The 25,551-nt window shown below is 31.9% G+C and overlaps 1 protein-coding gene across 2 annotated transcripts in view; it reads right to left on the bottom strand.

Moving 5' to 3' along the window:
- LOC124359394 (moesin/ezrin/radixin homolog 1) overlaps positions 1-25,551 on the bottom strand; it is a 104,918-nt gene that overhangs the window by 52,863 nt on the left and 26,504 nt on the right. Inside the window, exon 1 of one of the 2 annotated variants that reach the window (XM_046812097.1) lies at positions 8,576-8,709. The exons of the other annotated variant lie outside the window; for it this stretch is intronic. Coding sequence (XP_046668053.1) covers positions 8,576-8,593 — 18 coding nt within the window. The 5' untranslated portion in view covers positions 8,594-8,709. Of the gene's footprint in view, positions 1-8,575; positions 8,710-25,551 lie in introns of those variants that run through there. 2 annotated transcript variants of the gene reach the window in all.

The following is a 25,551-nucleotide window of genomic DNA, read 5'->3' on the forward strand; positions in this document are numbered from 1 at the left end:
TATAAGAATAATGTATAAAAATTAACAAAAAGAAAGTTTTAACATGTTTATACATTATTCTATTTTTGGACTTGTAACAGGATTATTTCAAATACAGCTAGCTTCTTAATGTAACTATTGATGTTAAACATAAAAATGAAACACAGGATTTGTCATCACCCGTACATACTAAAAAATGTCAAATTTCAAAATACAGCAATCTAATTTGAATAATGTTCTCACATCAATCACATATCAACAAAATATTTATATAAGATGCCAGATGGTACGCCCAACCATTGATTGGTCTTAGATCAATATCAATAAGACATATTTTGACCTGGATAACCTTTAAATTCAGAGGACCGCTCATATCTGGCAAACAGATGTTAACAATAACAGCCTGCCAAGACAAACAGCGGATAAGGCTCTGTGGGAGCTCAGCCAACCCGTGGGTATTTTCACAGTCATCAACCGACCAGCTGGAGAATGACGCAAGCCATCCAGAAGTAACACTCTTACACTAACCCAATTCACAACTATCACCAATCAGATATCCTCAACTAAATTACCCAAAATAATTTCTTTAACATATACTGTAGTAAAAACGTCAATATTGAAATTTATCTAGTGAACGTCAATAGCAAAAATACCAATGGGTTTTTGTGATATCATGTACAATTAAATGGATTGAAACATTTCCTCTATAAAGCTAGAGGACTAAAAATGTACGAAAAGAGAATACAAATTATTATTATCAAGAAAAATCATACGACTCAGATTCATGATGTATTGAAGTGTCCACATACTGAATTTGGGTGTGTCAACAGCTGAATAAAATCATGAGTAAAAAAAATTTAATTTGGGAAAAAAGTAATGTAGGATTTACACTTACTCACTAATGGTCCTACAAACAAAACCTTGACTAAACTAATAAAATTATCAAATGGATAATGCCTATATAAAATGCAATGAAAAAGAATTTAGCGTAGCTAACTATAGCATAAACCCTCCCTCCTCCTATAAATTAGGCTGAAATCTTGTTTGGGGTTCAATGATTTTAGCTGCTATATAGTTAAAATTTGTATCAGGATGAACAAATATTTTATGTTTATGTGAATTATTCAATGTTTAACCATTCAAGCAATAAATTATAAATATATGCTACAGTAAAACTACTTTTTTATTTTTTATAATTTCTTTTGTAATAACTTTTTTGTAGACAAAATTCAAGATTTATAAACTTCAAACGACTTAACATTTTTTTTTTAAATGTAATGGAGACATTTTGAAATTTTTTATGATTTAACTTTCATGCTGAATTTCAGTATAATATCATCATCTTCAATCACAGGTCTATTGACATTCTACTTAAGATTAAATTTTACCTTTCATACAAAATGTTTAGAGATGGAAAATTTGAGCTGTTTTGTTAAGTATTTAATGGGCAATAAGTAATAAAAATTTGTAAAAAACTACAAAATTTATAATAACTTTACTTAAAATTAGATTTTATAGATAAAAGATTAGAACATTTCATACAAATTCAAAGAATTAAAAACTAGTTTCCCTCTAAGATTTGTTAAGAAAGCTTTTCATCAGTATATATATATATACACACACACACACACACACACACACACACACACACGCACACACACACACACACACACACACACACACACACACACACACACACACACACACACACACTGTATTAGGCATGGATATTTTCCTGTAAATTACACAGTGATCCCAAATAAAGACTTCAAATTAAAATCAAAAATTTTATATTTTCTTTTCTGCGAATGGTAACAAAAGGAGAATTGAGGTTAATTGACTGTTTAAAAAGAAGATGTTTTAGAACAATGAATTAAGACACCAAAACCATCTTCTTTGTAAAATATCTTGAGTAATATGTAAAAATACTGTATAACTGAACAAAATCCACCATTTTCTTGGAAAGCGTAATTCTAGCTTTCTTAATTATTGAAAAGTAAAGGTTATAAGAACCTAGAATTCTAATAACCTTTTTAACCTATTTAATTATTCAAATCCTAGAAATCAGGTACCCTTGTTTGTACTATCAACAGTCTTTTTACTTTAAATACACATAGGAAATATTTATAAAATTTTTTTGGACTGATTCGAGAGTGGATACTTTACCAATAAGAAAACAGGAGTACTGAATTACCGAAAGAAATTAAGATAACTTACTTTGCTCATGTTGAACCTTTGGAAATCAATAGCACAGTAAATAATGCAAACAGCTAGCCTGGGCTATAATATGGCTGACGTGGGAGGTTTCTGATAGTATGCTTGTTAGTCACACCGATAGTCATAAAAATGTGGGTGTTGACAGATAGAACACGCTTCAATGCCTCTTGCCTATTCACATACTTGACACAAATTGAAGTAAGTGTATAAGTAGCAGTCCTAAACGAAAGACACAGTAATGACCAATTATTAAAAATAATGCAAAATGCTACCTAATTTAATGAGTAATATTTTTTTCAATAACATTGAAATAATTTTGTTCTCTCAGAAACCTGTTTTATTAGCTCTAAATAGGAGTCGCTTCTAACAAATGCAATTTCATATACAAACAGCATTGAATCTGATATTATATTAGGTGTAAATTATCATTACAAATAAAAATAACAACGGTCCCAAAAATGACAATTGAAGAACACAACATTTAATTTGATTTTATTTAGAAAAATATTTTATACTATTATAATATTACAATTTTTGTACAGCAAAATCAAAAGCTTTAGAAATATCACAGATAGCTCCATTAATGCACTGTAAACCACCAACGCAGATACAGAACGCATCATTTACAAAACTAAGAGGGCTAATTTTATTTGTTTGTACTCACAAAAACAAATATAGAACGTCATCCAAATATTTCCAAATTTTGGACTAATATGCAATAGAATGATAGTTATTAATATATAGTTCAACTTTTGTTGTACAAGAAGTAATACTTAAGCAAGTTTTAATTTCTTTGGAAAATCATCACAGCAAATTAATAGATTAGAAATTTTACATAAAATAGGAGCCAATAGCGTACTGTTACTATTTTTTAGAATTTAGTATGTGAATTAATCATATAGAGTTTATATTATTTAATTTTAAACGTTTTGTATACCTCTACATCAGAAACTTGCTTCATTGTAAAATCGGGATTTTGTATACCGGAAGCATTATTTTAGCTAATACAGTGGGTAAATGTTATACCATATAAAACTATATGGTATAACATTTACCTATTGCACATTGTGTAAAAACTCACTCAACATTATTTAGATATTGATAAAGTGACAGTTACATGCAGATGTGGCGACAGCACTGTCCAATAGACTAGAAATATGCATTAAAAACTAAATATAAAACAACTAATACAATACAAAGTATTAAATGGTCATGAAACTTTCAAATTTAAAAGATTGGATGGAAAATCCAGGGGATGAGTAAGACATGAGGAAAATAAAACCGGACATGGAGTGGAAGGCCTTGTTAAGGCAAACAGGCATCAGGCAGTGATGCCACTACAGCAGTGGGTGAAGGTGAACATGAGTCAGCCTTGGTCAGCTAGGTTGGCACAAGACAGCGTTGACATTTACATATACTATAAGCTACTTCAACTTGATTTCTGCTTATTTAGGCATGCAAAACCAAATAATGACAGCCAAAACCGTGTATGATTAGGGATATCAACCCTTAATTCTTCAATGCAATTAAATAAATACCCAGGACATTTCTTAAGGTGTAAAGAAAAACAGAAAATAAGACAGCTGTATAGGATTCATTTTACAAAGTGTGTGATAAGAACGTTGGTAGGGGAAAAATACCAGATATAACAAATGCGTTGGTCGATAAACAATCTGACTTTTAGTTGTTCAATGCATACTTTCTAACCCTAATGTGGTTTTATTAATAATATGTTATAAATATACCAGCTTGTGTGAACAGAAGCTGATTTTAATTATGTTTATTAATATTGTTTATTGATTATAATTTTGTGTTTACTTTAAATGTATAAACAGCAACAACTGCTGATGTGAGCCACTAGTTCCCTCTGTTATTTTATGACAGAGGGAAGTTTACATCCCCTATCTTCTCTCTCTCTTTCCCTGTAAAATTACAGTTGAAATAACCTATAAAATACACACAATGTGCTTATATTTATTTATTCCCTGTATTTATTTTTTATTAAAAAAAGATATATTATTTTAAAATTTTGCTTTTAAGATAATGTAAAATAAATAAATAAAGTATAGGGAGCAAGATAGTTTCTCTTCTCACTAAGGTTCTTGAAGTCATTATTAATTATATAAAAAATATAAAATAAGTTCTATTGGTGGCTTTAAGAGAAAACAGAGGGCAATTCCTCTGCAAAACCAATAAGGTACTTAATTTTTGGATTAATACTTATCTTATCAAAGTCTGAAAGAGGCAATGACTGATATGACCAACTAGGCCAGTGTTCTCACCAAGATCTCCTAATCTTATCTGAATTCAACTCATCCTATAAACCATTAGCAAGTACACAATAATATTGTATTTCAAATATTCCTTTCAGGGAAGAATAGTATTGTAATAGTATAATAATTTTAAAGTATAGTAATGTATTTCTACATCATAGCCAACTAACAATAAAACAATCTGTAATATAATGCATTTCAGACCTTTAAGAATTATCAAATGAGTATTCTTAACACATTTCAGTAACTAGACTGTTTTATGTTAAACAAAAAATACAATATTACGTGTTATTAATTATAATTCCTTGTTATCCGACACTTTATACACATTTAATACCTCATGTGGGTGTGTATATATTGTCTGCTTCTTTGAGTGTGTTTGACAAATATTCTGCAAAATATTTATTGCTGTGACAATAAGGTGTAGCCTATAATTTACATTTGACATTACAAAGGTTGTAGTAGAGGTGTGTATGAATACTGTAAAGCTTGGTAGTCAAGTGTAAACATGCAGTGTTATGTGCAGCACTCTGTAGTAAAATGTTAACATTATTTACTATAGCTGCAGTAGTGTTGACATATAACACATTCACTACCAAATGTTGCAGCATCAGTGTGTAGAACCATTAGACAGATCAGCACTTTGTAGTAATGTGTTAACATCTTTTTTTTCCTCGTCCGTAGACTAATGGTTATAGTCTCGGCTCTCTAACGGAGAGACCACGGGTTCAAATCCTGGGGAGGTCCAATCATGTACTTTGTACTTTGATAATAAAAACCAGTGCACTTCGATGCCGGCATAGCTGATGCTGAGGCTTAAATGAGATATAAAAAAAACCATTGTTTATTATAGCTGCAGTAGTGTGGACACATAACATGTTCACTACCAAAGGTTGCATCAGCGTGTAGAACCAACAGTAGACAGAGCAGCACTCTGTAGCCCTAATTGTTTATCAAATTGACTACCTTAACATTATAAATAGTTCCTCTGCTCTTGAAGAAGCAGGCTATGAGATAATGACAGGACCTGCATGACAACACAGTATTCTTATCTATATGCACAGTTTGGTTTCCGAAGAGGAATATCAACAATTATTGATTCAGTCATGCAATTGGACATCATCGATGAGGCTTTGACAGGTCTATGCTTAGCGTGTTTTCTAAAACTGCCTGAGGCATTTTGACTGTGTAGATCACCAGTTTCTAATTTCCAAATTACATGCCTGTGGCATGCAAATATAAGACACACCACTCTTATGGCTTAAATTGTACCTCAGTAACTGCCAGCAACAAGCTCATCTAATGGAGTTTTATCAAAATTTACCCTTATAAAATATGAAGTCCCGCAGAGATTCATTCTTGGCCCAGCCCATTTTTAAATTCACTTTAATGATTACAAATCATCAGGTCAAATTATTCAGTACACAAACGATACAACCCTATGCTTCCAAGGCAAATTGCAAAGTGGAAATATAATACTTTGAAAATTCAAATTTATGCCTACAATTTTTATTAAATGTAAATATACCAACATGTGAATCCCAATCAATGTCATGGTTGTAAATGCAATTCACAGGATTAATTACCAAACAATTCACATTGATTTAGGTATGTTCTAGAAAAATCATATTCAACATAGTCTGCAATGCAATTGTCTCAGGCATCTATGCTTTGAGGAAGTTGGCAGAATGTAGTGCAATGCCCATATTGAAAATGGCCTATTATATCTTTGTATGGCATAACATTGTAGGGTAAATATGCTAGGGATTTGCTAACGCTTCCGTCCCTCTACATATATGAGACCGTGTACTGGACATCCATGAGTACAACACTAGAGGGCGAGATGTGATAAGATCCGTACAGTACAAGCTCTATGCCAGTTAGGGCCAAAATTTTCAGCAAGATGCCATTAGACTAGCATGCTGAAAATAAAAAACCACTGTTTAAGAATAACCTAAGGCGCGGTGCAAGGAACTGCTCTGTTAGTGAGGTCATCAGAATTCAGAGTTAATTTTGAAAAAAACATAACTAGGTTATGAATTGTTGTTATCAATTTATAATTGCGATATTTCATTGTGATCACATCAATTATACAAGCTAAGCACAAAATATGAAACGGCAAAATTCCCTAATGGTAAGTTTGTTTGCATATATTAATAGCCTCATTTATTTAAATAGTTAATATTATAGCATATTTTCTTTAGTTATCTCAGTTTCATACAGTACTGCATTTACATGTTGTAGTCCTAATTAAGCTACAAGCTTACAAGCTAATGGTTAGGGGAAGGGTTGGTGCAAGATAGGTGACAAATTGAGAGCCATCAAGGTAAAAATTTGCTCTGGGCCCTATACAAACTGAAGTTTATCTCTGAATATTAAATTTGTATCAAGAAACTCCGCCCACTTTAGACGATACTATATTTTATACTTGAAGAATTAATTCTGTTTATCTTTAGATGTGTTTTAGAATGGGTGTTGTGATTTGACGCATGCCATACAATATTGTATATTGTCTATACAGCAATTAAAAAAATGCTATTCTGTATCTCCGGGTTCTATAAGTAGTATTTTTTTAATTCTAGACATTATGACACAACTTAAAAGTTACAAAAACAAAAAACATTTCATAAGTATGAGGTAAACATAAAACATAACTATCTCATCTAAACAACAATAGCATAATATGTTTTGGAAGTGGAAAGCTTGAATTCCCAGAATTAACACTATATTATCATTATATATGATCATAGCAAAATTCTCACGCAGTGGCTTGTAGGCATTTCAAAAAAAAGAAAAGTACTGTAGCCTTTGCTACTAGCCGGTAAAACACTGTATAAAATGTTTTAACTCAAAATGTGCATTAAACATTAATGTTATATATTAACGTTCTCGGAAAGACAAATAGAATTTAACAAAAAAACAAAATAAAAACAATTTTTTTTCAATTTTTTACTACAAGGTCCCCAATGCTTACAGTCAGAAGTTATAAAAATATATCAATACCAAAGTTTATTTGTTTGTTTTCACCATTGACAATAAGGAACTTTCATTAGGCGTATATGTCTATTATAAAATAATTATACTTGTGAAAAGATGGCTGATACAGCCTTCTGGCCTGAAACCCTTCAATATAACACTGTAACGTTGAGCATAAAACTAGGTTATGAGTTAGTAATTTTAAAATAAACTTTCTTAAACATTAGATATACTTTTTTTACATTATTTAAATAGTTATAACAAAAAGGCTCTAATTTTCATATTAAAACAATTATTCATTATATCATATTATGGTAGGTTGTGATTCCTGACTCAGGTGTGCCACATCGCTTTGGTATCATTTGTTTATTTTAACCAAGTTTGTAATATGTATTAGGTTAGTTATTTACATGAAGAAGAGATCAGATTGCAGATCTCGAAACGTAGTGTTACTGATTTTTTTTCTTGTTTCACTGAACGATGGTTAATGTCTGGAAAAATCCTGTTTCCTTCACAATCCTTCCATCGTTAAAAATAAAAATAAACTTCAAAAAAGGAATATTATAAAATTTTTCTAACATTTTTATTACAATTAAACTATAACATACTAATGAAACCAAGTCGGAACCTACAAATGTCATAAATCATCCTCCAGGATTGAGTTGGGCAAATAAGACAGTAATTAAATACGTTGTGCTTCTATGTATTAATTTAATATTAACGAACCAGCAGGGTTAGCCCTAGATGTAACTTTACTTGAATGGTTTGTACTTATGTTGCACTTATTATAAGAATTAATTATGTGACAAATCTATTACTTCATAGATCAATTTATACTCAGCAGCTTTAAATATGTTTATACAAAGACCAAAAAACGTTTATTATCAATTTCTCACTATCTCCTCCCATACACTTGATAAATTAATATTCTCAAGTAATTATAAACTTTGGCTACTTGTAACCAAACATTTGATGAGTGAAGTCGGTTAAATTCAGTTGGATTAGGTCAGTTACTCAGTGGTACGGACACCTGCCGAGTTTGGAGAGCCGCGCGGACGCCGTAAAACAGGACTTCGAATACAACTAAGGAAAGTGAATACAAACTCTTGGTATAATAGGGTTCCACTCACCGTCTTTCCCGATACCATCTTGAAGATAAACACTGACACCAAAAACAGAAATTCCTACACTAAAAGAGTGCACGTCAAGACACCAGTCACCTGTGGAGACCAGGAACGAATGACGCCCTGAAAACGAGAATTGGCGCGTGAGAGGGAGCGGACCGACGGACCAATAGGAGCCCGCGGCCGTGAGTGGAGGGGGTCTTAACGTCTGCGGCCTGCGCCGAGCCGCACAACAGATGTCAGCCGGTATCCGCGTATCTGTCCGGTGATAACAGGTGCTGGCCGCGCCACCGATCCTCCGGTCACAATACCAACCGCAAACCACATTCTCCCGAAAAGAGTTACAAATAAATATACAGAAACGCAGGCGAGTCTTTAGTTTTTCAAGTAACCGAACAAGATAAAGCGGCGCGATTTGAATGTTTGAACTCGGCCGTTACTGGAGAATGAGTCATGCCACTAAATTACAAAACATTATCGCGGTATCCGGCTCTGACGTCAAAGCCAGCTTGAACCATTGCAAAAAGTTATTTACAATGCCTCATTGCACCAGTTATTTTCAGCGAACTTGTTGTTTGTAATTTACGATCATCGTGTGAATGAATAAATGCAGTTTCTATGTTAGAGCACACCTCTAGTTTTGTACAATTTTTTGTAGTAATCTAGCATTTTATAAATATTCGGAACTATTGAAGCAGCAAACATAACAACGAAGTTAAATTTAAAATGTATTAGTCATTCTCCAATTTATGTGTACATACTGTTTTGTAAGATACGTGTGAGTTACAATAAGTGTCTAGTATACATGAACAACTACGCACATTTTAATTGTATCTCAAATACGAGTTTAAGTTATATCAACTGTAAGAAGCATGGTTTCTGAACACGAAATAATAGCATGTCTGTATTGGCAAACTTAAACTCATACGTAATGTTTTATTGTTACTGCATAATGATTGTAAAGAAATATATAAGATTATATAAATATTCAAAACAGTAACCCTATTGAAGCGACCCCAAAGATTTTGTCGAGTATACGCTACATAGTAAATAGGTGCAGATTTTTTGTCAATTTTAAACAATTACTGACGTGTTCGTTGAGCACACTTAAATGTCATGTATTGAAGAAAAAATATTTTCTACCGTTTAATCGGGTTTTCACTGTTCAGCAGAGATATTCTTTTCAAGAAGTTACAACACTGGCATTTGTTGTGGTACAATACAGCGTCATTTTGTAACACGTCGCGTCAATAAGAACGCTAGGAATGCCGAATGCACCACAAATATGAATCGGTCTATCTATCACGGTCACGCGAGTTGTCGAGTGCAAGATAATTCCAACACCGGGCTACTCAGTCCCTACGATAGATAGCGTTATCATCAGCCACAAGTGGCGACCCGGTGTAGCGCTGAGCATGTGACGTCAGAGGTGCTCTGTGATAACCCACTCGACTGATACATGCAAACTGAGTAGCGGAACTGAAGTTTTACCACTCAATATGTGAAACTCCAGAAATGACTAAGTAACGCCACCAGCGCGCCATGTGCAGAAGCCATGTTTTGTCATGTGCACACTTGTAACGATGACTTCACTGAAGAACGCGTCATACTGGGCGGCCTTCCGGCGCGGCGCGGCGCGGTATCTAACCCGTGGAGACAGTAGATAACACTTCCCTTATTCCTTACAATAGTTACATGTCTAGGTATTGCGAGGAATAAACGATCAAACCATATTCAATCGTGTTTTAACATATGGAACCATCTTAAACATAATGACAGTATAGGCTACTCGCTAATTTTTATTTGGATGATACATTGGTTGCAATATGTTAGATTATCTGTGCATTAACAACATAACGAGGCCAAGGGGGAGGGAGTAGGTAAGAACACTTTCCGATAACATCGATATCATTACAAAATACTGGATTTAAATGTGTAAGAAATAAGTATATTACATATAATTATAAAATATAAAATAACTAGAAATGAAATTAATGAATACACTTATACGGTAAAAAAGCTCATGGTTGACGAGAGGTCATTCATTGTTGCTTGGGACTGTTCGAGACCCTGAGAGTAATTATCGTGGGTTCGGTAACAAGCCGTGATAAAATTATAAATACTCACAACACATATTTAACAAATGTAAAGTGCTAGGGTAGAGACAGAACGTACGGGTATTTGTCTCTAGACAGCAGATGACGTTGAAAGCACTTGCTTAATCAGGCAGTTTGCTAGCAAGGAACAGACTACAGGGGCTCGTCGCGTCGTGAAGAACAGAAGGAAGGTGGGGTGTCTTGGGGTGTAAAGGAACCACGGTCGGGTAATCCCGGGTGGATCCACTACCTACAAGATGTATGCTGTCACAATCTCCTCAGATGATTTTCAGGGCAATTCTTACAAGAGTGCGATTTTCACTGATAATCATAATAAAACTTGAAACTAAACTGTGGAAAATCGTAAAAATAATATTCACTTGCAATATTTTACAAACTTACCGGTTTCATAAGGCCCTTAGTATCAACGGCAATCGCTTTGACACCAGGTTAGAGCCGCTGTTAGTTTCCCCCATAAAACATCGTAAAACCTCAAACATTCTGAAGTCTTTTTGTGTCGAATGAGAGATGTTTCTCATTTTGAAAATATAATTAGTACGCTTCCAAACACTTTTTTAGCTTTTCTTCTGCATTGTATAATTTTTAATATTTTAACTACAAATTACAATAAGTTACTTTTTAACTAAACAATAAACAAATATATTTTAAACAATAAAAAGCGTCTGGATGCGTACTAAGTAATTCTTTAAAATAAAACATCTACCATAATTAAGATCGTAACATCGTTTACATATTAACATTGTAAAGTGTCGAAAATCAAAAACCAAAAGTACAGCCGGATCATTATTTATTATCTTCCCATATTTGCCTAGTCGTTGTGTTACGATATTAGTTAGAAAAGTTTTCCATACAACAAACACACTCGATGTGACAGGAACTAACGCAAAAGCTGAAACGTCAGCGGTATTTATTTACATTGGCGTGACCATGGAAAATGGACTTTTTTCATGGGTTGGGCATTTATAGCCAAGTATTATTATCACAGGTGCATATGAACTGGGGGGGAAGTATATTATTGTATTATATTGATGCCTTTCGGACATTATTGCATTAAGGAGCAGGGGCATCACGTGATCTGGGATTCGACTTTTGCAAGCTCGAGTTAATTTTTTTTCTAAAAGAGCAAGCAGTGCGCAGCACTGCGCAGCGGGCAGGCATCGTTGACAGGATTAACGTAGTAAGGTTGGGACACACATAACCGCACCGTGCCCGACACGTCAGTCGGCCGTGTGCTGGCCGTCATACGGTGAAAGAATTGCAGCGCAGTTTTCAACCAGCAAGTCCACACATGTCCGCACCGACAACCAGACCGTCGTGGCCGCACCGTGCCCGCACCGTCACCGATATGTGGAGTTTGAATTTTGACGGGCACGGTGCGGTCTACGAGCGGTATCATATGTTGTTTACTGTTGCGTTCTTCTTTTTAAAACTATTTAAGTAGTCTACACGTTCTATTTTATTGAATTATTTAGTATAGCCTACTAACTCTACATCTTGTGTTCGCGTACAAAATTATATTTATTGATAAAAGTAATTACATTTTCTTACCTTAGAGTAAACTAGTCATATTTTCTTATTGTGCATATTTTCTTATTACAACAAATTTGAAAACCATGTTGTACATTAGGTGATTTTAAACAACTAAATTCGAATTATGAAAAATCTATATACATTTTTCATTAATTAAAAAAATAACAAGCATGTAATTATTTGCAAAAAAAATCTATTTTTCTTTGATGTATTGAAGTTACTTGATAAATTTATTCCGGTATTTTGTAAGGGTCATATTTAGAATGTTTCTATGACATTTTTATTTTTTTATTCTTTTCACTTCAGTAAAGTAAAAATAAAAATATTGTATTTACAATAAGATTTTCAAGCAAGAAAACCCCATGTTAAAAATAAATAATAATAAATAATTTTATTTCCCGGTAATAACAAAAACTGAATATTACAAATAAATACTGTATTGTTGCCAGTGCTTAATAATAAATAATAGTATGACATAACGTATTTTCCAATATCAGAAAATAACAAATACAAAAATAAATGTAACAAGGTTGTACAATTTTTCTACTTACTTTATTTCTAATTTATGTACTTAGAGTAATAAAATATAAAAAGTAGGTTACATCCTTTTAGGTTTTTTCTTTTTTTAACTAATAATTAGGCCAATAGATTTAGAAAATAAGGGAAATTTAGGTACCCCATAAGACTGTGTTTGTGTTGGGAATACTATATACAAAAAGGGTAAAAAATAAAAATAGCGGAAACTAGCAAGAATGAAATGATAAAAAATGAGTTATTGTAGCTCATGTAGTAAATAATGTACTATTACGTTTCAAAGTTTAAATGTAGTATATATATTGTGCTGTATTAAATAAAAAGGATTTATGCACGATTTACAATTAAAATATTAGGATTTAAAAATGTAACATTATATATTATATTATAAAATAATTATTTTATAATGCTCTAACGAGTTTATTTAAATATTATTATAACTTAGCAGACAAGACTAACCATACACTAATTTATTATCTTAAACATATACTCAATAATCATTTTGTCCGATCAATCGTACTCTAATTTTTTTAGAAAATATATTTATGTTTCTACTATTTTTTGATTAATTCTGGAAATAAATTATATGTCCTCGGAGCTATAAAAGAAAAAATTTTGTAAAATGTGTTTTTGTATGTTCTCCAGTATATATTTTTACAAAATATTTACTATGTTTTTACAAATTATTATAAACGGACTTGCAACATGGCAAACTCTCTGGCATCACACTTATAGCTCTTGGGTTTAGCCTAATACAAAAAAAACCCAAATATACTGTTTATAGTGTATTTAACCGAAATTCACTCCAATGAAAACACAATGAAACAAGAATTTTAGGATAAAAAATATAACAAAGATAATGATATTTTACAAATTTTACATACTAGCTGATTGTACAAAGCTTTTCTGTAGCATTGCAATGTTTCATTCACCACAGCGATTAATAAAAAATAACAACAATGAAATTAACAATTATCACAATCAATTACTTAATCTTCCGAATATTTTTTTAAGTGCCTGTCACTTCGAATTCAAAAGAAAACATGCTCTAGTACAAACAGTGAGATTGTTTGCGTTCGGACTGCATACGGACAAGTGTGGCCTCACGGTAACCGAGCCGAGCCCGCACCGACAATCGGCCGACTCACGTGTCGGGCACGGTGCGGTTATGTGTGTCCCAACCTTAAGTCAGCATAATTTCAGTAACTTATCACTTACCTTAATGTTCAGGTGGGTACAGTTTTTCAGCCGAAAGATACACGATGGGTAGTTATTATCGTACCATGAAAGATTTTTGACAAATGTATTCAAGTAACAAACCAAAAGTTAATTATAACATAATTTATTATACGAACATAACATACTTTTTAATTAAATGTGTTTGGTACGATAATTTTATATGAAAGTACGATAATTTCTCGTTGTTGATATGATAATCGGTTTTTAAAATTTGGCTATACTGTACTGAGTTTGAGCAGACGTGGAGTTATAGGAAACAGTCAAAAACGAAGTTTTCAGAGGGTTTAAAAAAATCGTAGCTCCTTTGAATTTCGTTGCCGACGAATTTTTTCTTCAATATTGTTTTCAGGAAAAACTGTAGTTTTCAGGAAAAAAATGAACATACCTTTCCATGGTCACGTTAATGTAAATTGATACCACGTCAGCAACTAAAGATAATCCATTTATAAACTATATTAGTCTAAAGTTGCCAATTCCCATGTAGATTCTAAATTAAAACAGCACGGCATCTTTAAATCCGCCAATATCAACGATCATTAAATACATCGTGCACACTATATTGGTCCGACAATAATGCTTTAATGTGCAAAGGTTTCGTCACTTTTATCAATATCTTGTTCGACCGACTTTAACTTACGTTAGCGCCAAATGTATCTCAACTATATAACTTTAGTTATACGTTACACACAATGTCGATATCGTATAGTAGCTAAATAATTGCTTGTTGGTGAATACTTTGCCAGAAATGAATGGTTTTGAGGTTAGGAAAGGAATGCGAGAGTAGTGAAAGAGGAAGGAAGGAGAGTAGCGCTGCATACTGCACAGTACGCCTCAGCAGCGTCCGGTATGGCGAGTGCGATGTCATTACTACCAGAATCCGACGTGTTTCCAAACAACGAAATTCATTAGACCGTGAAGGCCGGGCACCCAATAATGAAAGTGGGGAGTCATGCGGGCTGGGGTGGGGGTGAGGGCCAAGTTCTGAGGGCATATTCCGTCAATTCAGCTTGACGCGACTAGGTCAATTACTTTTAATCGGGAATATCAGAAGATTTACTCAGGCTTATTATTTTATTTTTATTTCAACAAATGGGCATTTAAGTACATCTGGTACAGTACCGAATGCTTGAACAAGCAAAGAGGCAATTTTTTCTCACTGCTCGGCTGCTGGTGCCGTTTTTCTTCTTTACGCCTGATTACTACATTGCCTACATTTCTTACTGGTTATATTTATTGGTAACAATGTTTGCAAAGGGAAAACAGATATATCGTATTGTAATAGTCCATTTCATTACTAGTCTCGAATGTTATCTATTTTTGGGGCCAGACTGCATTTAAGACAGCCTAGCGTGGAACATGAATAGAACATTCCAGTCGAGATTGAACTATATTTTCACCACAACGCAAAAATGCACACGATTTTTTCATAGTCTAGTAATTATTCCTCCATAAGGAAATGTAACTCAATTTATGATAATTTGTGTTAGTTAAAATCAGTTCTTTGACAGAACTGTCAAAAAACAAAATAACTGAATCACACTGATGTGTTTATACAGGGAAATAGATGTCATATAAACATCTTATGTAAGAAAAAGAATTGTGTAACTAGGGAAAGATATGTTAGGGAGAGGGAAATCAGCTGACTTAGAGGAGAGGGAAATCAGCTGACTTAAAGGTTATAAAACGATCACTTCCCCAGGGCTCAGCTCAGCTCTATTGAAAAGTAACACCCTGTACAATACAGTGGGATGGAAAGATTAATTCATGACACTTTTTACTAACTTATCAGCAGACATGATGAAGTTACTTTATTGCATTGGTTTGCTTCATTGCAAGAGTAACCTGCAATGCCATTTTCATCAAAAGTTAAACTGAAAAAGACTTCTTTTACTGTTATGTCAACTGGGATTACTAATGGAAAATGGGTTATGAACACAACACAAATGTCATAATATCTCATATATAATTTTAAAAGTTTCTATTAACCGACTTTCTTGTCTTGTCTGTCTATTCAGTATAAATATTTTATAGATTTTAAATCTAACTTTGCACAGACTTAATGTCTTGAAACTTGGACAGCTCGGAACTAGATAACAGTGCAATTTACTGCATTACTTAGTAAACACTCTTATATACTTTTACTAGTGTTTGCATACTGCTGTAACAGTGCCCTTAAAAACATAGAAAATACCTTATACCACCTGAAAATAAAAATCAAACTGCATAACTAATGCCGTTTTTATTTATATTTATGGTTTTTGAAGGTGCATGTGAACTCAGTGCATATCAATTAAAACATATTTATTGATTGTAAAATCTAGTTATGTGCTCTTAAATCATACTCATATGCTTTTTAAAATTATCCGCCACAAGATTTAAAGGCTATGCGTTTAGTGGAGTTTCTCCCACCACTAGATGATGAAAGTATATCCATCTGTACAAACAATACCTTTCGAATGAGTTAACATAGTGGGTTAGAATTTGGTTTGAAACTTCATCTTTACTGTTACTATATTGAAATTGAAAATGGGAACAATTAGTCCATTGAACGTTGCCCGCAGGGGGGCGAACGTAAAGCCTCACTTGCTGAACCCACATTTGGTGTGCATTTAACCTTGTTCTTATTATGATTTACAACCAGCTTCAGTCTATTGACAGTAAAGAATCTCATCTGTGACCATATAATTTATTTCAGTAGGCCTTTTGATAATTATCTTTTTTAGTTTCTTCCTAATAATTGTAATTTAAAATGAAATGTTATCCAGGGTATTAAATCAGATTGTAAAATCCCTTATTCCTAATTGGTCTCTTCTGATAATAATTTATAGATAGATCCTTATTCAGATTTACCTTATGCAAATTCTAAAATATGAAAATAAGAAATTAAAAGAAAAGAAAAAATAGAATGGTCTAAAGAAGAAAAATTAACAAGCCATGTAACGTAAAAAATGTAATAAAATCTATTTTAAAGTGGAAACAGATTGGAAAATGAATTGAAATTTTTATTGAAAAATTTAGGTCAGGCAGTAAATATTTGAACGATAACAAAGTTACATGGTGCAGCTCTAACGTAGGCCCTTATAACTAACTGAAATAATCATCCCTAGAATTTTGGTACACCTCATCCTTATGAACCTCTTGTGTAACTACTAGTGTAAGTTAAAAGCAGCCTTCCATGTTGTCTCATTTATCCTGCAAATAAGTCCGGCCTTGGGTTGTTAAGTGCTGCAGCAATAGTTTAACCATTTGTTCTATCAAAAACCTTATCAATGATGACTAAATTGCTCATAAAGACCTTTCTAGTGATATCCTACATGTGACAATGTTGATATTTTCTATTTTACAGGTGACAATGTTGATATTTTTTATTTTACAGGTGACAATGTTGATATTTTCGATATCACCCCCACTCCTCCAACACACACCACTTCCACCCTTTCCACTCACAATTTTGGTGACTGTTTTAAAATAAATCATCAAGATATTCCAATTAATCAAAGTATGTTTCCCACAATAGCCAAGACAAGACAAAATAATAATTTATTTTAAATTACCTCTCCCCACTCTCACTGCACTGTGATTTTATTCAATTACAAACCTGACTGAGGTTTTATGTCTATTTTACATTAAACTAATATAAAAATTGTATTGTGACATCTTATAATATTGTGGTCTAAATTATGTTAAAAGGAAAGGGATTTTTTTTAATTTAGATATAACACATTTTAGATAACAAAAGTAGTGAAAAATGAGAAATTTCAGCATTTTTTGCCAGTTAGATTAGTGCACTGATCTATGACAATTAACTCGGACAAATATAATTAAAAACAGAGTTTTAGTCTTTTTTAAGCAAGGAAAGTTACTACGTATTGATTATTTTCTTATTAAAATATTAAGTCATTCCATGTCAAATCAGCCAATGGCATGGACCTTGACCTCTCAGATTTTGGTGATTTTTGTATAGAAGTTGTATCAACCAAGACTAGTCAAAATGCCACATTTTACATTTTTCTGCCTTTTTGTTTTTGATTGATAAGCTTTTAAAAATCCACAAAAAGGCAGTTTTTGGTCATGTCTTAATAAAGTAACGTAGCTTAAAAACTATTGAAGATAAAGTGCTAAAATTTTTGTATTATTTTCTATTTGAAATGCTCCTTAATTTGAAATATTAAATAACTATGTTTCATACATTTAAAATTTTTTTTCTCCCAAAACATTTGAAAACTATATATGTTATATACAGTAAAACTGACTACATACATACAAAATTACAGAATGGGGCGAAAATAGGTTCTTATTAAAAAAAATATATTTTGTTACCGGAGTACTCAGTGGTCTGGTGTGAGCTGCCATCGCTATGTACATGAGGTAAGGTACTGTGTTTTGCAATTAGTTAGGTATGAAATAATTATCTCCCTTAACCAGAGTTTTTTTATAATTTGGTTGATACCTTTAAATTTACAAATTTAGTTACATTCCTAACAATTTTTGTATTAACTTTTAGGGGAAAATGTACTAGTAATATTATTTTAACAATGTATCTAGTTTATGTATGAGTTTAGCATTGCATGGCCATATCAGTTCAATGTTACCTTTGTAATTCTTGGAAAGAATGTATTTAATTATACAGACAGGCTGGATCCTGAAAAGTGATAATTCTGTCCTGTATCATGTAGGAACTTGCATCAACCAAACTAAGCCAGCCAGCCAATCTCAATGCATTCAGTATTCAGTTCTATGATAGTCTTCAAATAGTATAGATCTATCTACTGTCATAATTCTTGGAGTTAAGTTTTTGGAGTGCTCTACTATGTGATACTAGGTAGTGTGTTTGTGTCTGGTTTATAGTTAACTATATTTATGAATTAAAAATAATACATCATTTGTTAAATTTAATTTCTAAATTTATTCACCTAAGTATAGAGTATTAATGTGTTTCTCCTTTTTTGAAATAGTTATTGGAAGTAAGTGGGTTTTTGCATAAAATTTTATACAAACAATTTAGTAGGCAAATATGGAATTAAAAAAATCTGTCCGGGCTTTTATTTCTGCCAGATTTTTTAATCTTTTTAATGAAGAAAATAAAAAAAATGCACATCCCCAAGATCCAACGGAATGGATGTGCTCTTTATGTTTGGAAATATCCAGTGGTATGAAAATATGTGATAAATGTAGAAAAAATTTTTGAAATAAACAAGACAGAGGAAGAATTTTTACCATGTAGTACTAAAATTGAGATGATTCTTTTACCAATCCTCAGCCATCTGTAGAATATTTAAATAAGTTACTGTACTTATAGGTGAGTCAACGCTAAAGAAGAAAAAGATAAAAAATGTTCATGGCTATACAACTAAAAAAATTCACAAAATAAAAATAAGTTTAGAAAAGAATTTATTGCAAGTAGAAACCCAGGAAGAACAAGTGGTTTGTGAGCAGTTAGGAGAATCAGAAATCATTCAACAACTAAAAGAAAAATTTGCTACGCAGCCTTAAGTGAAAAATTGACAATTTTGTCTGTTTTACCAATGTGCTGGAGTATCACAAAATAAAAATTGAGTTTGGCCCATGCTGCAAAAATATTAGTTAAAGAAAGAGCATACTTTCAAACCCCAGACCCAAGACCTGGAAGAACTTTGAAAGAGAATGTTGCAGAATCTGTGAAAGATTTTTATATTCTGATGATGTTAGCAGAATGATGCCAGGTAAAAAACATTATGATGTTTTCATTAGAAATAAAGATGGAAAGGTCTTAGTACAAAAGAAATTAGTTTTAGCAAATTTAAAAGAAATATATAAATTATTTAAGGAAAACTTCCCTACAAGTTTGCTTGGTTCTTCAAAGTATTGTAAGCTTAGACCTAAGAATAGTATCCTAGCTGGAAAAAGTGAGCTCTTCTGTGTGTGTGTGTGTGTGTGTGTGTGTGTGTGCGCACACGCACACATTTCACTAGAACATAAAGTTAATGATAACTAGAGCAAAAATACAAAATTTTGTCCTCGAAGATGAAACCTCATTGAAATTTTACCACTCCTGTCTGACCAAGACAATGTGTAATCCACCTTCTCAGCACTGTTATATGAATGTGTGTAAAGAATGCCCAGGTGGTTGTGATTTGGAAGAGTTATTGTATAAAACATTTAACAGTGAAATAATAGATGAAGTGACTTACAAAGAGTGGGTAACTGTACATGGGTATTCAATAGAAACAGTAGTAAAAAGCACCGATGATTTCATTGATGACTTTCTAGAATCACTTTTAAAGCTCAAAACACATACATTTATAACTAATAAGCAAAAAGAATACTACAATGAAATAAAGGAAAACATACCAGAAAGCCATGTAATAATTAATTGTGATTTTGCTGAAAATTGTTCATTCATTGTACATATTAGATGCAATCCTTTCACTGGACTATCAGCCAAGCAACTATACATCCCTTCATTATGTATTATAGATGGGAGGGAAAATTGAAACATCTTCAGTATGTTTCCATATCAGATTTTTTTTGGAACACAACACAGTTCTTTTGTTTAAAAAAAAAAATGTTAGAAATCTTGAAGCAGACTTTGCCTTTTTCTCTTAAAAAGATGACCTATTTCTCTGATGGCAGTGCCGCTCAGTACAAAAATAGAACAAATTTCTATAATTCATGTTTCCATAAAGAAGATTTCAGAGCTGAAGCCGAATGGCAGTTCTCTGCAACATCTCATGGCAAGAGTGCATGTGATGGTCTTGGCGCTACTATTAAATCGGTTAGCTGCTAGAGCCAGTTTACAAAGGTCAAATGACCAACAAATCTTAACACCAAGTCAACTTTATGATTTTTCCTCTGAGAATATTAGCAATATTGACTTTGAGTTCTGTACAACAGGAGATTACGAAGAGGTTAAAGATAATTGCTTCCTCACCTTAGTGAATCAGACAATTGTAGGAACACAAAAGTTTCATTTATTTCTACCATTTTCAGAAAATCAAATTATTGTCAAGCCTTATCATTTAAGTCAGGATGAATTCCTTGAATGTGTAACGTCAGTGTACCAAATAAAACCAACTGGTTTTGGACATATCACGTCTGGTTTTGTGACAGTAGCATATGAAACCTCTTGATGGTTGGGATGTATTAAAACAAAAAATAACAAAATGTATAGGGTAAACTTTTTACACCCAAAAGGTCCATCTCATTCTTTCTCCTACCCACAGCTAAAAGATGTATTAAAGGTGCCAGGAAACACTCTTTTGCATTGGAAAAGGAGGGCCCAACAACAGCAACAGGAAGAGTGTACAACTTAGAGCTGAAGAAATGGAGTCATCTTCTCTTGCTTTGGAAAAATATCATGGAAAATAATTAAAAAATGTTATAAAATTATATATAAAGGATAATTATGATTAGTGTGAAGCATGTATGAAACATAGTCATGTAATATTTCAAATTAAGGAACATTTCAAATAGAAAATAACACCAAAAAATTTGAGCACTTTAGCTTCAATAGTCTTTAAGCTTAATTACTTAGAAAATATTAAAAACATGACCAAAACTGCCTTTTTGTGGATTTTTAAAAGCATATCACTCAAACACCAAAAGGCAGAAAAATGTAAAATTTTACATTTTAGCTAGTCTTGGTAGGTAACTTCCATAAAAAAATGCAACAAAATCTGAGAGGTCAAGGTCCAATATTATTTTTTCATTGGTTGATTTGACAATGAATAAACTTATTCCACCAGATTCAATCTTATTACATGCACACTATGCTAATTACTTCTTCTTGTATTATACTTATCTTTTGAGACAATGTAACTGAGTCAGCTTTATAATCATAATACATAACAATAGAGGCATGACAAGCTATGTGTCACAGTCGTTAAGGTATTGTAGAAATGTCACGTACAAGAAAAGATAATATATGATTGGTTCCACACACATCATTTGCTCACCGATGGAAATCTTATTATTACCATTTCTTGAATCATTTAACATGTACACTTCTAAAAATGCTGTTCTTTGTTGATAACAAAACTAATTTGAACATTAAAAAAATAATACCACAACTTCATTTGAAATTCTTCCAATGATTACGATGGGTGTTCAGAAAGATTTGCCTTAATAATTAAAAATCTGTACTTGTGACAGCGTTTAAAGTAAAATAAAATAAATAATAAGTACAGTTATAAGAAATGTACAAAATACCAACTATTTTACAATTTTAATATAATCTTAACGTTACTTTTTCAAAGCAATCTATCAAGGCAAAAGTGAGCATAACCACTTTAAAGGTATTTTTGCACAAACTGGGAGCAACAAACATTAATTTTCAGTTAAGAAGCATCAGGTGTTTCGACTTGGTTGTACCTCCCAGCTCATCCACTGGAATTTTAATACAAATTATTTTAAAATGTTTGGTATCTTGTAAATTTGTTATAACTATACTGCTTATTTTCTTATTTGAATTTAAACATGTTCAACATGCGCTATTTTGTTAATATTAAAACAAATTACTCAATTATTTAGTCAGTTTCCCTCATTTTTTGTTGAACTAATTCTAGAAATACATTTTGTGTTTGTAAAATTTACAAAATGGTGACCAGCAGCTCATTTTCAACTTATTTTTTTCTGAAATGACAAGTACTACCAGCCACAGAAGTTTGTAATAACTTTCTCTGATAACCCTGTATATTTATGAAATGAGAAAAATACCAATATAAAAAAATGACAATACATTCATTTGAAAGATTAAAAAATAAACCTTGCAAAAGATCAAGAAAGATACATTTAACTAATTTTTACCAATTACTGCCACTTGATAATATACACATATCTTGTGCACAGTGATTTAAGTTATAAATGACTCAATCTTACATTTCGCAAAACAGTGTTAATTCTTTTTATTTTATATTTTAGTAATTTAGTGCAGTTAATTAAAACTGTATTTTTTACAGTTTGAACTATCTACTTGAAATACTACGTACAAACTATATTATATTCATTAAGTAAACTTCCATATTAGTTAGTATACTCAATAAAAATATGCGCAATAAAGATATTGCTATAATATAGTTTTATAGACTGAGCAAGGTACATAATGTTGAAGTTTACAATGGCACTAGAAATAACCTCTTAAGAATAGCTGGAATTTAGTAAAAACTCATGTTTTTTTAACAACCCCTTTTAATAATATTAGAGAATCTTTTTATACAAGAATGTCAATTTTTAACAGAAATGTCTACTACCCATGTGTCATTTGTTGAATTATACAGCCCTCCCTTATTAGCTAAAGATAATTTTTAAGTTTACATAATGTTAACTACTATATTACTATTTTGTAGTCTATAGTGTTTTTGTCTTATTAATTTTATTTATTCATACATGTAGTTTATTGATATTTTAACTAATATGTTTAATATTCTTTGGGATTAATTTACAATATATGTTTAGTCACCAACACATATAGCCTATAGTAATGTTCTAGTTAGAGATACGATACTTAAAGCAGGTAACTAACTGATCACTAAACATGTCTGCAATCTCATGTTTATTTTATCACTCACTTTTTATTTATTGTTTGTATAAAGTTATTATTTATTTCACACAGAAAATCAAGTACATTTACCTTCACATGACACTATGTATACAGCCATGCGTACATCAAAATAATATCGTAAATTTATCCTAAACTGTTTATATATGTAAAAAAGCTGCTAGTCCACTTTATCTAAACTTCCATATATTAATAATTATTAAAATTATTTTACATAAGTAAAATGTATGTATGTTAAAATTGCTTTTCAATACTTTTGCAACCAAAATCAAACCACTCTTGTAACAATGAAGAATTAAAACTATGGGATCAATGATAAAAAGGAATCTTTTCCTTATCTTTATTAATAAGTTAGACACAATACCATTAGTCACAATTCCATGACATTAAAGACTGATCTCCCACAGCACACACATTTATGTAATAAATATACGATCAGTGATGAATTAGCAGGAAATACAGATTATAGGACAAATCTATTTCAAAATTTAACACTCAACTACAAAAATATTGATAAAAAATACTAAAGTTCACCGTTTAAACAAAGTGCTTCAACACACTTTTTCTATTTTATCCAATCCAATATATTCTATTTTAATTTACACCTACAGTTTTCTATTTAAGCCATAAATGTTATCAATCTTCATCTCCATAGAACTAATGTTTCATAAAAATTTAGACAATTAATTGTTTTTTACTGTTATCAAATTTCCCTTATGAAAATGAGCTACTGAAGTTGATTTCTTGGAGGAAGGAGGATATTTGGGCTAAATAATATAATATTACAATGATATAAAAAATTTTTTAAAGGAAAGTGCGTAAATAAGTACTGGAACATTTTTAAGCACTGTAAATAATAAAACACTAATGCTTGAATCATTGCTTTTCATTCCCAAACTATGATATTGTAATGTGATCAGCAATTATCAATTGCTCTAGTTTTGCCTGTGAATAAATTAATCAAACTACCATGACCTAGATTATTTTATCTAATAAATATAAATTCAAGCCACCTTTGAACAGCAGCCATATCTGACTTGATTGTCCATTTGAGATCAGGTTTGTATTTTACTAATAAAGACTTTTACATTTGATGTGCATACCAACTTATCCTTACATTTACGATTTTCTTCAGACTCCTTGTGGGTTGTACCTCTAAGAAAGTAGCGGATAGTGGGATGTGTTTTAAAATAAATTTTTTTATGTCTAGTAAGTCGGTAAGTTTTGTAGCTCTATCTTAAATTTTTGTTTAAATATATAATCGTCCCAGCATATTTTGGACACCTTGTATATTAAACATGTAGATTTACCACTCCTAACAATCGCCTAACCAGGAATTCAGTAACATCAATTAAATTGAAAGGAATAACTCAACATTTTATGTTTATAGTCTTAAATACACAAAAAGATATCAAAACAACAATCGGTGGTTAAACAGGCAAGGCCGACTATGTACACCTCATTCCAATTATTTTTCGTGTATCTCTTACCAACAAAATTACAAAAGAATGTTACAATTTGACAAATTAACAGTTTTTAGGCAAAGCAACTGATATAATTTTCTATAAAAAGTATATTGTTTTAAAAAAATTGTAAAGAGCTATAATAACATAAAGTGTCTTAGGTTATGAATTTTAAGTTTTATTTTTGTTGTAGAAAGCAACTGATTCCATGATCTCTTCATCCAGTATATACCACACTGCACTGTGTAAAAAATTATAATTGTGCTGTCTTCATAGTGAACAGTAAATGACTAATAGCTCAATTGTTTGCTCATTTCATTAACATCACAACAGTCATAAATGAAGGTACATTTTTATAAAATTCTCCTAAATTTAAAGTAGATAACCATGTTGCTACAGTATGGAGAGGTATAACTGGCGCCATGCCTCAAGAGATAACCTCAAGGCCACATGTTGTCACAGGTATTCTGAGTTAAGATAGTGGGATGTCTTTTATCTTTGTGTAGCTGCTGAGGTGACATCCCAGTCTTCACTCAAGACCTTTTATAACATCTATACAGTATT

This window comes from Homalodisca vitripennis, chromosome 4 (assembly GCF_021130785.1).
Source record: "Homalodisca vitripennis isolate AUS2020 chromosome 4, UT_GWSS_2.1, whole genome shotgun sequence".
Classification (NCBI taxonomy): domain Eukaryota; kingdom Metazoa; phylum Arthropoda; class Insecta; order Hemiptera; family Cicadellidae; genus Homalodisca; species Homalodisca vitripennis.